Source organism: Phaethon lepturus, unplaced genomic scaffold (assembly GCF_000687285.1).
Source record: "Phaethon lepturus isolate BGI_N335 unplaced genomic scaffold, ASM68728v1 scaffold6892, whole genome shotgun sequence".
Classification (NCBI taxonomy): domain Eukaryota; kingdom Metazoa; phylum Chordata; class Aves; order Phaethontiformes; family Phaethontidae; genus Phaethon; species Phaethon lepturus.
The window spans coordinates 34,936-50,858 of NW_010521140.1; the positions used below are offsets into that span (position 1 = coordinate 34,936).

The 15,923-nt window shown below is 42.6% G+C and overlaps 1 protein-coding gene across 1 annotated transcript in view; it reads left to right on the forward strand.

Moving 5' to 3' along the window:
- ABCC1 (ATP-binding cassette, sub-family C (CFTR/MRP), member 1) overlaps positions 1-15,923 on the forward strand; it is a gene marked incomplete at its 5' end in the record, with an annotated part of 41,276 nt that overhangs the window by 22,087 nt on the left and 3,266 nt on the right. The window contains 10 exons of the mRNA XM_010281413.1: positions 4,624-4,668; positions 6,574-6,658; positions 7,905-8,043; positions 8,822-9,029; positions 9,880-10,190; positions 11,057-11,256; positions 11,779-11,905; positions 12,295-12,396; positions 13,362-13,508; positions 14,746-14,904. Coding sequence (XP_010279715.1) covers positions 4,624-4,668; positions 6,574-6,658; positions 7,905-8,043; positions 8,822-9,029; positions 9,880-10,190; positions 11,057-11,256; positions 11,779-11,905; positions 12,295-12,396; positions 13,362-13,508; positions 14,746-14,904 — 1,523 coding nt within the window. The remainder of the gene's footprint in view (positions 1-4,623; positions 4,669-6,573; positions 6,659-7,904; positions 8,044-8,821; positions 9,030-9,879; positions 10,191-11,056; positions 11,257-11,778; positions 11,906-12,294; positions 12,397-13,361; positions 13,509-14,745; positions 14,905-15,923) is intronic.

Sequence of the window (15,923 nt, forward strand, 5' to 3'; positions counted from 1 at the left end):
AATAAATTCTCTTGGGATAAGCTGATGTGTGGCATGTTAAGGGAGCCATGTTAAAAGAAAAATAGTAGTGGAAGGAAAGTTAAAATAGATTACTATGTCTTGTGATACACCTATAGGTAGAGGTGCTTATTTCTTGAGGGCATTCAAGGTTGTGAGGTTAAACACACTTCTTTATTAAAATTTAGGAAAATGTGGAGATCTGTAGTAAAATTCCTCTCACTTAAAGCAAAATTCAGGTGGTTGTGAGATCAAGTAAAGGCCAGCTGAAGTTTATTCGGCCTTCCTGTGCTTATTAGGATGTCGTCTTTATGCAGATAATTCCTTTGGGGATGGGAAGGAGGAAGAAGCAGATAATTTTTCTAGCTGATTCTGACTCCAGCTTCTGCTTTACAAAACAGCCGTAGTGCTGCACTGATACAGGAATATGCTTTGGAGATTGTTTTGTTTTGTTTTTTTTTCCCCCAACCTGCAGAAGGTTGCTGTGCTGGATCTTAATAAGGGAACTTAGTCTTTTGCCTCCAGACTGTTTTCATCAGTGGCTTGCCTGTGGTGATTTCCTGACATTCTTCCATATGCTCATGCCGAAAAGTATGAGAGGTTCTTGCACTGTTGGGGTGACTTGGGTGAAGTTGTTGGCATGTGCTTGAGGCCTTTTTGGTAGCAAATGCCTGCTGCAGAGCAGGCTCTCCAGGACAAGGAAGGGATTGAGCCTGCTTTTCCCTTCATCTTCCATTTGGAAAACCCTCAGTTCCCCACCCATTCCTAGAGGCAAAGCAGAGACCTTTTTTAGTCTACTCCTCATATGCCTGTCACTGGCAAAACCGAGAAATGGTGCCACATTCAGTTGCCCTGATGAAGCTGTGAAGCGTTAAAGAGGTGTTGAATGGCGCAACTGGGTGCTTCTGATGCTCATCTACAAGTTCCTTGTGAGGGCTGTGATGGTCTGCCTTATTCTCTGAAGCTGTCCTCTTCTCTCCAGGCTGGCAACACAAACTGCCCTTGGAACAAGCAGAGTTTTGTCTCCTGGACGTGCAAGGTGGCATCTTCTCCTGGCTCTCATATGCATGTAGCTGTCTCTGCTGGGGAGTTGGATTGGGGGGGGGGGTGATGTGTCGAGCTGAGGAGGCTCAAGGTCAGGATGCCCTGCTGTAGGCAGCTCTCCTGTCAGAAAGGTCTCTGGATATGTCTCAGTTGTCGCTCTGCAGACTGGGATGCTGGTTTGGGTGGACACTCTGTAAACAGTGAGTGCTGTATGGGTGGGGTCTCCCACTGTGAAAAGCACTGAGATTTTATGGATGCAGAATCAGGCTAACTTCCATGTATTTTCTGTAGGTGCCCCTATAGCTACTTTGGGCACAGTCAGACTTGTTGCAGTCTTCAGTGAACGAGACTTCGGGAGACAAATTAACTTTCTCTGTGCTTCCCTAACAAGTTGACTTGTACAAAGATTTGCCGCCTTTATTTTAGCCTTTGTCTCCTCCCCTATCCAAGTGCATGGTAGGTTTTGAAGTCCTTTACATTAAACTAAGTTACTTTACTTTTCCATCTAAATAATGAATCTTGTTTTGGAAAGTGAGCCCGTGCTTTATCTTTTGCCATGCTTCTCTGCAGTTGTCTAATAAAAGGCACTTTTAACTTCAGTATGACCCTGGTGATTTGCAGAGGATTGCTCTATTACAGGGTTGGCCTATTTGCAGCATATTTGTTTCTCGGTTTTGGTTGAGTGATCTTCTGCCAATGGTAAAGAGTGAAAAATAGGGACATTATTTGTCTGGTTCACGGGGATAATATTAGTATTTATCAGATGTGTAAAACATCACTAAATATTCTTGCGTAAACACAGAGTAATCTGTGATGAGAGTCAGCCTGAGCTAGCTGGAGAGGTTCTGCACACCCACTTTAGAAGGGAGGCTCCCTTATGTCTGAAGCTACATGTTGGCTGCCTGAAAACCCTTAAGCTGGAGCAAAATAGAAAACTCTGGTTTGGTGCTTTCTGGCTATATCCTGCTTTTGCGAGGGTGGGATAGCCTCTCCTCCTACCCCGCCTCTGAGACTTGGCTGCCAGTGCTCCTCCCAGCCCTTTTCTCCCATTGGGATTCCTGAGGGTTACTTGCTGTTTGTGTGCTGTACTACTGCCTTTCCCATCCTCAGCCTCTTGGTGTTTCTTCTGTGCGTGGGAAAACTCCCCACCCAGAAAGCTGTCCTCGTGTGAGTCTTCAGGATGGCTCGGGGGAAGGTGAGCTCCCCTTCTCCAGCGTCCTACTTGACGCCGAAGGCAGCAGTAAGGGTGGCAGCAGTAGCTGCTCAGGTGCAGGGAGCGCAATGTGCAGCGCTGCTGCTTTCAGCTGTGAATGCATGAAATGGATGCCTTACTAGTGTCTACAGTGTGTAATCTTCTCCAGCTGGAACTACATGTAAAATTTACCTACCAGGTTGTATAAAAAGCATCCAAATTCTTCTTGCTTTTAGCAGTTGTTCCATTACCTGGCATTTAGTGTGGCTGATTTGCTGATGCCAGTACTACTCCTGCCTGTGCAGATTGGTCTGGAGTCATAGACGTGCCCTTAGCTCCCATGAGTGCATTTCTGTTCTGGTGTCTCACTTTCCCCCTTCCTTCAGACTTGTAGCTGTTGCTGCAATACCTTTTGCTGTACAGATAGCAAACAGTTACTTTAAGATTACCTTTCTTATGACTGCTTTCCCTCATCTCCCATACAAACTAATGCAGCAGATGTTAGGTTTTGGGGAGGGGGAGGTGTTGCTGTTTTTTCCACATGGCTTCAGCATAAACTTTGGTGTTTCCTTGAAAAGCCTGGAGCTATTTTTAGTATTTGCGTGGAGTAAAAGTGACTCCACAGAAGTGCAACTGCACCATAATGTTGAAGTATTTTTTAACTGTCTGGTTCATCTTCTTGACTGCAGTGCCTGAAAGATAGACATGTAAAGCACAATTGGTAATTCTAAATCTGGTTTACATTGTGTGGGCTGTGCTTCAGATGGCTGTCCTTCCCAGTGTTTGGCTCTGTGACTTTGCAGTAAAGTAAAAAGCTGAAAGACCTTTCAATGGCTGCTCAGCTCATTTTTTGCGTAAGAATTGTCAGCATGGCAGGTTGCTTAGTTTTGTTTTTGAGGGGAAGGGGGCTAAAAGTACTCTTGAGAGCTGCTAAGGGTCTGGGCTGTAGAGTTTAGTTCAATAATCTGCGTATCTTGCATATCTTGAAGGGGAGTTTCTTGATCTGTCACAGCTATTCAATTTGAATGTCTTTGAGTTTCTTCTCAAAATTTCTGGACTTAATTCCCCAAATTTCAGCTGTTGTCTTACACGACGTAGGAATCTGCTTTCTGGAAAAGACGGTATGGTACAGGAGTAAGACTTGCAGGGCCTTGCTTGGCCTCTGTATAAAATGCTTCCCATTGCAGCAGTGAGGAAAAAAAAAAGAAGGGTTTTTTGAGGTATTGAATTTGAAAGGAAGATAGTTTCCTTGCTGAATTGTTTTGTATTGTACACCAGGTAGTAGTGTGTATTTTATGATAAAAATTAATTCTGCATTATGGGCTGGGGTTTCATATCTGCAAGGAAAAGCATTGTGCTTTCACAATCAACACTGTCTCCAGTAAAGCCCAGCACACCTGTATTCAGTGGCTGTGCTACTTTCTAACAGCATGAGGCTGAGTTAAGCTTAATAGCAGTGTTGGATAGTTAAACTAGCTTGTATGATGCCTGTAGGGATAGTTGGGTGCTCCTCTCCTTTCTGATTCCTTGGAAGGCAAGAGTTACAATATTGAGATGTATTGGCTTTTTTCCAAATGTTGTTGTGGAGTCTGGACCTGAGTAGTAATCCAGGAAACACCTGTGTGCATCAAGAAACAATCTGACTTTCTCTTACATTAATTTTAGTTATCTTCTAGCAAAGTTGAATTCTTTCCTTTCTCTCTCTTAGAGTAAAAGCTATTTGTAGCCTCTGCCCCAAACAGCAGAAGCAAATACTGATTCCAGATGAGTGCTGTTAGGGTATCAAGATGCTTGGAAGCATGAAGTATCTCACTGTTTCTTATTAATGTGTCCCTGCAGGATCATGACCAGGGACTACAGAGTATATGGGACTAAGTAAAGCTGTGCTTTTAGGAGAGGAGAGCTGTGGGAGGAGAGGCGTAGTCATGTGGACAAAAGTTAGCCCTCTGAAAACATAATGCTTTGTGTCTTTAAGGTTGAGGTCTGGGAGTCTCTTAAGATTCTTGATTGAAGTCTCTTCCCCACTACTGGGGAAAATGCATATGCTAGTTCCCTGTATGCTATGAGGTTTTTCTGTTGTCAATACGAGGATACTTTTAGAGGTACTTTTTTGATTGTCTCTTCATTAGTACATATCTTGAAAGAACGGAAGTTTCTTGATGTGTCACTTGTAGCCATCTGATTTGGATTTTTTTTTTCCCCTCAAGGTTGTCTTTTCTGACTGTGTATGAGGCATGGGATTAAAAAGAGGTTCATTTGGGCAAATTTGAGCCTGCCTTGCGCATTTATGGTTTTGTGGTTTAGGTTGAGCTACTTGGATGCATTTGTATTTGTAAAGATTGAAAATGGTTGAGTGTGTTCTGGAAAGAGTTAATTATGTATACTTTTAGACTCAGATCCTTCGTTAGAAGGAACGATTCAACCTCTGGAAACAGGTAACTGCTTTTTTGCCACGTGGCTTTATAGTAGTGCTTGCGTTGGAGTAATATGAGTAGCTGCAGTTCATTTACAAGAGATTGAGTCATTATTTGGAGAATTTTGTCTGCACAATAGAAGGTATCAGCTTGGCTTGCATGTTACCTGGTGTGTGATGCTACAACAGTTGGCGTGTCAGCTTGTAGATAACTCAGCAGTAGCAATTCTATATCTCGAACACTTCCCTGTGGAAGCTTTGAATAAATTTTAAAGATGTACCCTGGACTCAAGAGTGTAGTGAGTGTACCCAGCGAGGCATCATTCAGGACTGACCCCAGAAGGGCCTTTTTGCTCTTGTATGTGTGTTCAGTACTTCACAGCTGTTCTGTTTTACCATTTCTGGACACGTTTTTCAACTTAGACCCGAGGTTCATGGAGCTTAGACTGTAGGTGCACATGCCAGATTTACTATGGCAACCTTGAACATTTTTCGTTCTCAAGAGGTAAATGCAATATAAGCAGGAAAACTGTGTAACCTACAACACAAAATCAAATTTAAGAGCTGTTAGGGCAGGATGGTGTATTTGCGGTTTTGGGGTTTTTTTTATGTGAGTTTAGAACTTCAGTGATGCTCTGAAGCTATATGACACTGGAATGCTTGCCAGTTTTCATATAGGAGCCTTTCAAAAGAAATACTGTCAAGTGCTTAAAATAACCAGCAGTCCCATATTGGCTTGCTCTCATTTGTATAAAAATAAGAACTAAATCATTGAACTCTTCACTTTTTCACGTTGTCTGCTTTTTTTTCTCCTTTGGACTATACTGAACAGTTTATCTTTGGGTTTTTAAAGTAATGAACCAATGTTCAGTTTGCAGACAGAGGAGGGAACAACTTTATGTTCAAGCAGTCCACACTTAATGTATTGATAACTGTTTTATGCATATATTTAGCTTTAGTATAAAAACATGAAAACTTCAGACTCTAGAGCTACACAAATTTTCTTGTATATCTTTTCAAAAGAAGCAGGTAGGCTTTTTTGTTTGCATAAATCCTTTAAAATCCAGAATTATTTTTTTGTTACAAATTATGAATTAACTTTCATACTTGAAAATAGAGTTTCATTTAATTGACAGGTAATTTTTTAGGAGTCAGTCATTTGATTTGTATTAGGAAAATGATGACATTACTTGAACCTAGAAGTTTTACTCATGGCACATTACACTGAATTAAGTCGCTCAGAGAAAGCTTAGTATTTCAAGCTGATAGGTTTTTTGAAGTGTTTTAGGCAATTGTCTTGTGTGTGCTGCATCTTGTTACATATGGGATGATGTGGGATAACAAAACTTTTTTTGAGAAGTGACATTCATAGATCTCTTGCTTAAATTAATCCGATTCCTATGGTTTCTTAAAAACACCAAGCTTTTGCATGTTGCTTCCTGCTTAATTTTGCAGGAAGGCTCAAAATTAATAGCACATGCCTTCTGTTCTTACAGCTTCACTCCATCATTTACTAGAATGTCTTCTCATTGCATTCTAAAATGGAAATAACTTACAGTTAACTCTAAAAGATGTGGTTTGAAAAGGAGTGGTTGGATTGTTTGGTGGTTTTTTTCAGTGAGTCATAGTGTGACTTGATATTGCATGCTTTAACATCAAGTATATCCTCATAATTATATTACATTATTATTACTGACCTACATTTTGTAGCAAAATAAATGTTCCCTGTCTTGGCAACTAGTCCGGTTGGGGGTGGAACTAAACTGATTAGTTCACCTGGTCAGTAATCCGTTAGTATATGTGAATACTTACTTGTGTTCCCTGTTCGTTTGCACATTAGGACTGCACCTGGCATTTGCGATATAAATGAAACCTCTGTATCTTTTTGTTTACCATTTTCATGTTTACTTTTTTCACACACCTCTAGATACAAATAGTCCATCTGGAAAGGAGGGAAAGCCTATAGAAAATGGAGTCCTTGTGAGTGAAGCCACTGGAAAGGTGATTCATAGGTGTGTAGTCTTGCTTTCCCCCCCCCCCCCGACTCGTGGACAAACAGTAATTTGGTGTTTATGGTATTTGTTGGAGGAAAATGTATCATGCTGGATCCATCAGCTTGAGAGGCGAGGCTGCTGCTGCTCCATGGCTCGAGGTCCAACAGTAGCAAGGCTGAAGATGTGCGCCAGCACGAGCATAGAGCGTACATACACACCACATGTATACCTGGCTGGCCGTACAGATCACAGGCACTTAGAGCACCCACACAAACACAGCACCAGGTGGCCTCATCCTGTTGCCATCTCTGGCTGAGCAGGATGGAGATTCACTAGTGAGAATATAATACACATACATGTACAAGGTGGATCCCTCCACTCGTTGGGCTCAGACACTCAGTCTGCGCAATAGCCGCCCCTGGTTCCCAGTCTCCCCAGTTGCTAGCACCAGGGCATGCAAGCCTCTGAGGCTGCAGCCCTGCTCCAGCTACTGGTACAGACTGTTGCACGTGCGTGTCTGTGCACACAGAGCTCTTGTGCTCCTCTTCCTTCCATGTGAGGAAACGATTGTGTTGTAGCGAGATACCGTCTGTTTGGCTCACATAAAAGGGAGAGTATAGTTTTGGCTAGTACAGCTTTCACATGCTTTCCCAAGGCTGCTGCATTTCACTGCTGTCAGGTGGGAGGACATGCTAAGTGGATCTTTAGTCTGACCTAGTACAGCTGCTGTTACGCTTGAGAGGTGAAGGGCAGTCACTGTGATTTTGGGAAGGTTTAATCAATCTCATAGTCTATGCCTTATTCTTACAGTGCTCTAGAGATACTGTCTTTCTGGAAACTAATGAGTGCCTGGGAGTACACTTGCCCATTTTGATGCCGGTGTGTGTCCCCTTTTTACACTTCAGCAGCTGCACCGTGTATGGTGATAGGGTTTGTAAAGGCTGATGTTGATCATCACCAAGCATTTTTCTTCTGGGAGTTTGATTGCTCAACCAAGGCTTCAACCAAGACTTGACTGGCTAGCCTGTTACTTCTATCTGGAGATGGACACTTGAGAACTGAATGCCGTCAGGGAGGATTAGGAGTGCGCTGTGAGGGGAGGAGGGAAGCGCTATAGCCACTGGCCTGATGATTACTGTTTAGGAGGTTGCTTATCACCAGAATAATGTAAGGCACTGACTTGGAGCTGTGGACTGTTCAAGTCTATTAAGTAAACACTTGGCCTGTATCATGCTAAGGCTGAAAAATAAATGTCTTCAAACAGGCAACTCAGTAACTCTTCAACGTACAGCAGAGACACTGGGAAGTCACAGCACCAGAGCAGCACATCAGAGCTGCAGAAGCCACTTGCTGAAAAGAATTCCTGGAAACTGACGGAGGCCGACACAGCGAAGACAGGCAGGGTAAGGTCTCATGTTCCTGCTTCTTGCAGTCTTGCAGTTTCAGAAAAATCCACAGGGTTCATAATCAAATAGCGCGCAAAAAAAAAAAAAAGGCAAACCTGGAGCTCAACTTGGGGAACAGAGGGCTCAGCAACACTTCCATGAAGTACTACACAGCAAGCAGCAAGTCCAAGAATCCACTCAGCAGGTTTGCGTGCAGAAAGAGTGCCAACACCAAAACTTTTAAGATTCACTCAGGTGAACTTAAGCCAGGTTTCTACTGTAGACATAAGTATCTAATCCCAGGATAGCCAGGGCTTTCTGAGAAACCTGAGGGTGAGGTTCCTGGGAAAATGGCAGTTACACCTCTTCAGTGTTGCTTGAATTCTCTGGTTAAAGATAGATCATAGGATACAAGCCATGCGGAGCAAGGATTTAATTAAAGGCTGTATAATCTTGTGGTAAAAAGAGAGCACCAAAAACTTTAACTCTCAGTGAAGTTTTTGGCTCTGCCACTGATGCTCTGTTACTTCAGGCAGCTCTCTTCCTACCCTTTCCTTCCCTTGGAAGGCAAGGGAAAGTTGATGTGTGCCTGCCCTGGAGGGCTGTTGGGTTTGGCATGTCTCCATAGAACAATTTGCAGCTTCTGTTCCCAAGCAGTGGCTCTCTAGAGTGCAACTGCTGTTTTTTATGGCCTGCTGCAGGGATATTGACTTTAAATAGGGGTTGAAGAAGGAGGAATTTCTGGTTTTGAAACTTAATCTGAAAAATTTTTTTTTTCCCCCCCTTCTGTCTTCAGGTAAAGGCAACAGTGTACTGGGACTACATGAAAGCAATTGGACTCTTTATCTCTTTCTTGAGCATTTTCCTCTTTATGTGTAATCATATAGCCTCCCTGGCTTCCAACTACTGGCTAAGTCTATGGACAGATGATCCTGTTATCAATGGGACACAGCAGTACACAAATGTCAGACTGGGAGTGTATGGAGCACTGGGAATTTCTCAAGGTTTGCTTGGTCTTACCTATTTTAAGATTAGCTGGTTCAGAATGTTTCTAATGCTCTTGGTGACCTTGTATCCCCAGAACTACAGCAGCAGTTTGCTAAAGGTTTGAGTGTGTTTTTTTCTTTTTCCTTTGTAGAAAGATGAAAAACTTGAGTGAATTAATAAAAAAAAGACAAGCAAACCAACCTATAAAATTATTCCATTAGTGAACATGGTTTTCTTTCATTTGTACAAAATGAAAAGGAAGGTGGTTTGCAGGGGCTGGTGAGCCAGCAGTTGGTGGCAAAATGTCTGACCCAGGAAATGGCTCCTTGGCCTGTAAACAAACTGTGCTAGCCTGGCTCTTGGGGACAGTCTGTCACGGGAGGCTATGGCTGCACTGCCTACGTCGCAGACATGGCCTGGCTGAGCTGTGTGGGCTGGTGTTTCCTCTGACTGTCGGAGGGTCCATCCAAGGCACCACAGGGAGGCCAGCTCAGCGGCTTTTTGTGTGTCCTCTTTGTGGTCAGAGTTTGTTTGCCGTGAAACCTAACAGCCAAGTACCCCATTTCAGAAGTGCCATAAAAATCCTGCAATAAAAACTAAATGCCACCTTAAAATTCAGTGGTCTTTACACAAGGAAGTTTTGTAATGGAGAAGCAACTTCTTCCATGAGAGAAATGTGGTGTTTTCACTGATTTTTTTTTTTTTTTTTTTTTAAATTACTTGGAGTAATTGCTGAGTCTACTTATAGTGAACCCCAGTTCTGAGATTTATTGTATTAGTGACATGCTAATGCTAAGTGATAACAAAATGAAGGAAAATGTTTTGTATGAGAGGTGGAAGCAGTTAAAAACAAGTCTTCTTTTCTAGGTATTGCTGTGTTTGGCTACTCGATGGTTGTGTCAATAGGGGGAATATTTGCTTCACGACACCTGCACCTTAACCTGCTGCACAATGTCCTCAGGTCTCCAATGAGTTTCTTTGAACGTACACCCAGTGGAAACCTGGTGAACCGTTTCTCTAAGGAGATAGATACCATTGACTCCACCATTCCACCGATCATCAAGATGTTCATGGGCTCGACATTTAACGTGATTGGGGCTTGTATCATCATTCTGCTGGCCACACCAATAGCTGCTGTCATTATTCCACCTCTGGGACTTGTCTACTTGTTTGTGCAGGTAAGGGGTGTTACCTGGGTGCACTGGGACCAGCAGTCACTCATCCTCTGTTATTTAAAACAGTTCTTTTCTGACTCTGCACTGGGATGGATTTTAATGTATTTGTCTTGACTCATGCTTGACTGAGTGTGCTTTGCATGGTTTGTTGATTAGCTGACATTAGCAGAGCATTTCCTTCTGTTGTCAAGTGTAGAATGACTTCTGTGCAGAAGGTAATCCTTTAATACCTAAGCAGATTTTACAACAATGTCATTAGATTTTGAGGCAAATTTTGTGTAGCTTGTTGCTCAGAGCCCAAATATGGAAAAAGTATGGGCTTTTCTAAAACTTGCTTCTAAACAAAAGAGTAGCCTTTGGAGAGGTATGGGTGCATTGCTGATGTGCCTGTTTCATCAGAACATGGTTTGCAGAGCAAGAGAAACAATGGCAGCCTTTCATTCCTGTCTTGTGAGGCAGGGTGTGCTTGCTTCACTCTTGCTTTACTATTAGAAATCTAGTAGAGCCAGTACAGATTGGAGAGAAGCTGGATTTTGACTTTGACTCTTTAATTAGTGAATCTATCAGGCTCCATTAGTAAACCTTAAAGGCAGTCATGTGTGTGTTTTGCACTGGTGAACCAAGCTTGCAGAGAAGAGAGCAGATTATGGCTATTGCATGAGATGTTTTGATTTGGGGTTGTTTAAAGACAGCAGAGTGTATGTCGTAGGCTTTTTAGGCCTAAAAGTGTTGGAGAGGGCCTGCATTCCCATGTGTAAGCTGAATCTCTGTAACTAAAAGCCCAAATGGCAGGGAACTCTCTTATGATGCCCTTTGTCTTTTCAGACGCAGTCTGGATGTAACTATAATTCTCATACTCTGATTTGCAGAGATTTTATGTGTCCACTTCTCGCCAACTCAAACGCCTTGAGTCTGTCAGTCGTTCTCCTATATATTCTCACTTCAATGAGACCCTCCTGGGAGTCAGTGTCATTCGAGCCTTTGAGGAGCAGAAACGTTTCATAAAGCAGAATGACATGAAAGTGGATGAAAATCAGAAAGCATATTATCCAAGCATTGTTGCAAACAGGTAACAGTGGGGTTGAAATATTGAAAGGCAGTTATATAGGGGACATGGTTCTGCTGCCTGTGCTCCTTATCAATTACAGCTTTCAGCATACTTGTCGCATACTTGTCTAGTGGTAGGGAAGCCTGTGTGGATATATCTGTTTCACAGATGTTTTGCTTAAACTCTGTGATGGAATGAAGATTACTTCTGAATTTTTTTCTTTCTGAGAGTTCCTGCCTTACTTCTGGGTAATATTTTTTTTTAAAAGTTTTGGTTCATTGATCCCAGTGTTAACCACAACTGTGTTCTGAACTAAGACAGGAATTTATGCACCTGAAATGTTTATTAATTTTGGATGCCTCTAGGTTTGCATGCTGCTGGAGCAGAACCTCAAAAGTCTTGCAGTTCCTGTGGCACTGGCAGTATGCAGATGCCATATTACTAATCTTTTCAAAAACAAGATGTGTGAGCATTGGTTGGCCACATTCCTAGTTCTCTGTGGGTGAATTACCAGAAAGATCATTACATTTTTCCATCTTGCAGATGGCTGGCTGTCCGTCTGGAGTACGTGGGGAACTGTATTGTCCTCTTTGCAGCATTGTTTGCAGTGATTGCACGCAACAAGCTCAGTGCAGGACTGGTTGGCCTCTCAGTGTCCTACTCACTGCAGGTAATTTTGCCTTTTTTACAAAAAAGCTCTGAATTGTAAGACTGCATCAGAAAGTCAGAACCTTGTTATGGCTTTGGAGGGAGAATAAGGAACATAGGAAGACAATACTAACTACAAATAGCACCTGGAAAGATGCTGTTCCTTCTGTGCCTGAAGGAAAGAAAGTTCCTTTTGTGCCTCGCTTGTGTGAAGTGATGTGGCGAAGATGACTTATACCCTGCATGTTAAAGGCATCTGGACTTTTCTTCTGTCCAGCACTGATTAGCCAAGATTTTTTCTGTGTTTATGCATCCCATGAACTTGCAGTGCTTTGGTTGTTTCGTGGTTTTTATTTATTGCAGGTAACATGTTTAGTGTAAACTACTTCTAGACTTCTTTTCTTCTTGCAGATTACAGCATACTTGAACTGGCTAGTTCGCATGTCATCTGAGCTGGAAACCAACATTGTTGCTGTTGAAAGAGTTAAAGAATACGCTGAAATGGAGAAGGAGGTACATTGAGTTTTCCACCACACCTGTAGAAGTCAGTGCCCTGTTCTGAGGTCTTGCCCACAGCCTGGCTGCACAGGTTGGGGAGTGCGGCTGGGCATGTCCTCTGAGCTGAGGGATGGGATAGAGCTTAGTGCTGCCAGTGCCCTCCCTCTAGGGACAGGCTGTTTCTTAGTGGGTAGTTCCTGTGAGTGCTTTTGAGGTGTATTCACTGAGCTGTACAAATGTTTTGGTTTAAGTGCTTAAACATGATTTTTTTTTTTTAAATTTGTGTTTCTTTTTTTTTTCTCTGTGTGGGAAGTGAAGAGGCTTTACTTTTTTTGTTTTGATTCAAATCACCGAATAACTCATTGCATTTGCAGTTGTACCCCTTTTGGCTACAGAACAGAGTTTCCTGTGGCTTCTCTTTGCCACGCCTATCACTTGAACCTGACTTGAGTCACTATTTTTGCAGCTTGAACCTTATGAGGACCCTTCCTAGAATTTTTTCTCAGATTCTGATAGCAGACCAGTGTTTATACAGTTAAAAGCCTTTTGGTTTGGCACCAGCGGTGAATGCAGTGGGGTACGTTCTCTTCTCGTGCACCTCTCTGGGAGACTGAGGCAGCAGCAGTTTATTTTACCAGCTTGTTAATCTTTTGGTGCTTATGTCTCAGACATGCAACTAGAAGTGTTTTGGCTTCCCCATTGTTTCCTTACTGTGGAATACGTGCTGCCTGTATGACTCTGCCATTTGTAAGAGGAGGTGGGACTCCAGCAAGTGGTACTAGTGATAGCAAAGCCCTTGGCTGCATATACGATTTCATCTGCCTCGGGGCTGCGCTTTCCCTCTCTTCCCATCATCATCACAGTTCGTTTTGCAAATTACAGACTAACAGGGATTTTTCTTAATTGCTTTCCTTGAGTCTTCTGAGCCCATGTCCGGTTGAAGGAGGAACTGATCAGATATGTTTGTGTGGTTCTTTTAGGCTGAATGGAGTATTGAACAAACTGCCCCAGCAAGTACCTGGCCTGAGGAAGGGAAGGTTGAGTTCCGAGGCTATGGCTTACGTTACCGGGAAGACTTGGATTTGGTTCTGAAAAACATAAATGTTACCATAAATGGGGGTGAGAAGGTAACAAATCTGAATTTATAGTAAAGTGTTACTGTTTATAAGTCCGCATGCATAAGCCAAAGAGAGGTCTAACCCTGTTCTGTAGTGTGTCTTGGGTCCCTAGCAACTAGAAGAGCTTCTGTAGAATCAGTCTTACTGTAACTGGCAGATACAGTGGGCTCAACCATTTCAAGGGATGTCCTGCATTATGGGATAAAGATACACTATTACTGTGTGCTTGTGAACTCTCTTTTGGTGTGGTTTCATACGGAAGTGAGGTTTATGCTGTGTTCTCTCCCATTCCCAGGAAATGTTGCTAGTTTATTTGCCATAAGCAAAGAGGAATACAAGTTACAGAGAGATTAAGTCAATTACAGTCTCAAGAAAATGAGCTACTAAATAGCGGGGCAGAGGGCGGGGGGAAGCACTGATCTAGTGAGGCAGAAATTGCAAGGTGAGACTCTCTGCAGGAAGAAATTGGACTTCAGAGTAGATTCTCTGGATCTGGCCAAACTGATGATGTGTGTCTCCTACTGCTTCCTCGCACTCATCCCACCCCAGTCCTGTGTGGATTCTCTGTTGTCTACTAATAGCATGATCTTGCATGGCAGCATAAAAGGTAGCTGCAAGACAGATCTACTGTCTGGCTTCCTTGTTTGTGGTATCCGATGAGACATTTACTTTTTTCCTGAATGCATGCATTCTACCTACAAATATGGACAGAATACTATCTCAAGAGTGGTTAGAAAGCACAAATGGCAAGATAGAGATAATCAACCAAAGCAGCAATCTTCTATATTTATTTTTTAAAAAGAAAAGAATTGGTGAAGACTTCAGTCTAAACTGGGAGCAAAACATACAGTATGAAACTGAGTGCTTTTGGTGTACTTTTGCTATAAATTCAAACAAGATAAACATCAAGTCAGCAATTATAACTGTGAAGCAGGAACCAAACAAAGGACTAGGGAAACCTTGACCTGCTCTACCCAATTCCATCTGCCCTTCTAGAAAAATGGAAAACGCCTGTGATTGGATTGCAAATTTTGACTACTTTTTGTTCTCATTTATTTATATCCAGTGATTTTTTTGTTTTGTTTTGTTTCCCTTTGATCACCCCCAATTTGTTATGCTGTTTGCGGGTGTTGATAGCCCAGCAAATATGACAAGCTTCTGAAAATGCATCGGTTCAAGGTAGATGCTTGGAAATGCTTTAACTCTCTTCCCTGGAGTAAGTTGTTCCCATATTTCCTCCCAACAGATTGGAATAGTTGGGAGAACGGGAGCTGGAAAATCCTCCCTTACTTTAGGTTTGTTTCGGATTAATGAAGCAGCTGAAGGAGAAATTATCATCGATGGAATTAATATTGCAAAGATAGGGCTCCATGACTTGAGGTTCAAGATCACCATCATTCCTCAGGTAGGTGTGAAATTCTGCCATTACCAAAACTTGTTTTGTAACAATGCTGTTTCTGTAATGTACTGTGGAGAATATATTTATTCCTTTTCTGATCTTGAGTCATTTCGGCATGCTTTTTCATGGACTTGAGACCAAGCTTTTTTCCTAGACTGGCTTCAATTTGCATGTGTTGGGTGGCAAGTAGGAGCTTGTCTAGGGCTGAGTTGTGATGTGGAAGCAAAACCTTCGCCTTCGGACTCATGAGCTTTGTTGCCAGCACCCGACACTGGTCATTTAAATGCTATAGACAGCTTAGCCTGAGTGGGGAAGTGTGATCCCAGCTGAACAGCTGTATGGGGTCCCTTTGTTAACTGGGACCATTGCTCTTTTGGCCAGTAGAGGGGAAGTAAAGTCTGAGTATTTCCACTTGCGGGGAGCCCTCAGGCGAGTTTTTCTGGAGATCGCTTTCCACTTTCATTTTAGGTAGTTCCATTCTTTTTAGAAACGGAATGAAGGTACTGTGTGGCCTAGTTGTGAGGGATCAGGATTTTGCGTTGCTATTTCAGGCTTGATATGTACCCTTTGAGCCTTTGTACAAAGCATTCTGACTTTGGCAGGCTCTCGTGAGCGAGATAGGCAGTACTGTTCATGCACAGAAATCTGTATATAACCATCCCAGTCTAGCCCAGCAACTGTGGGCTTTATAGTCCAAAACGTTTGGATATATGGCTTTATAAGTGGTGGACTCACAGTCTCAAGTCATCTTGTTTTTACTGTGTAGCCTTTATGGCCTGCCTGTTCTGATTCAAAGTAAGACCATAAAATGTGGTTATATAAATCACTGTTGCAGCACGCTGGCAAAAACGAGCGAGCACAGTGTAAATGGTTTTCTGTACCACTTCTTTTGGAAATCTGGGGGGGACTTTGCTTTCTCCTTTTGATAACTTTGCATCAGCCTGACCACTACTGGGTCAAAAGTATTTCCAAAGTAGTATTTCTCCATGTCCAAGAAAAAAATGCACTCATTAACACTCCTGCTG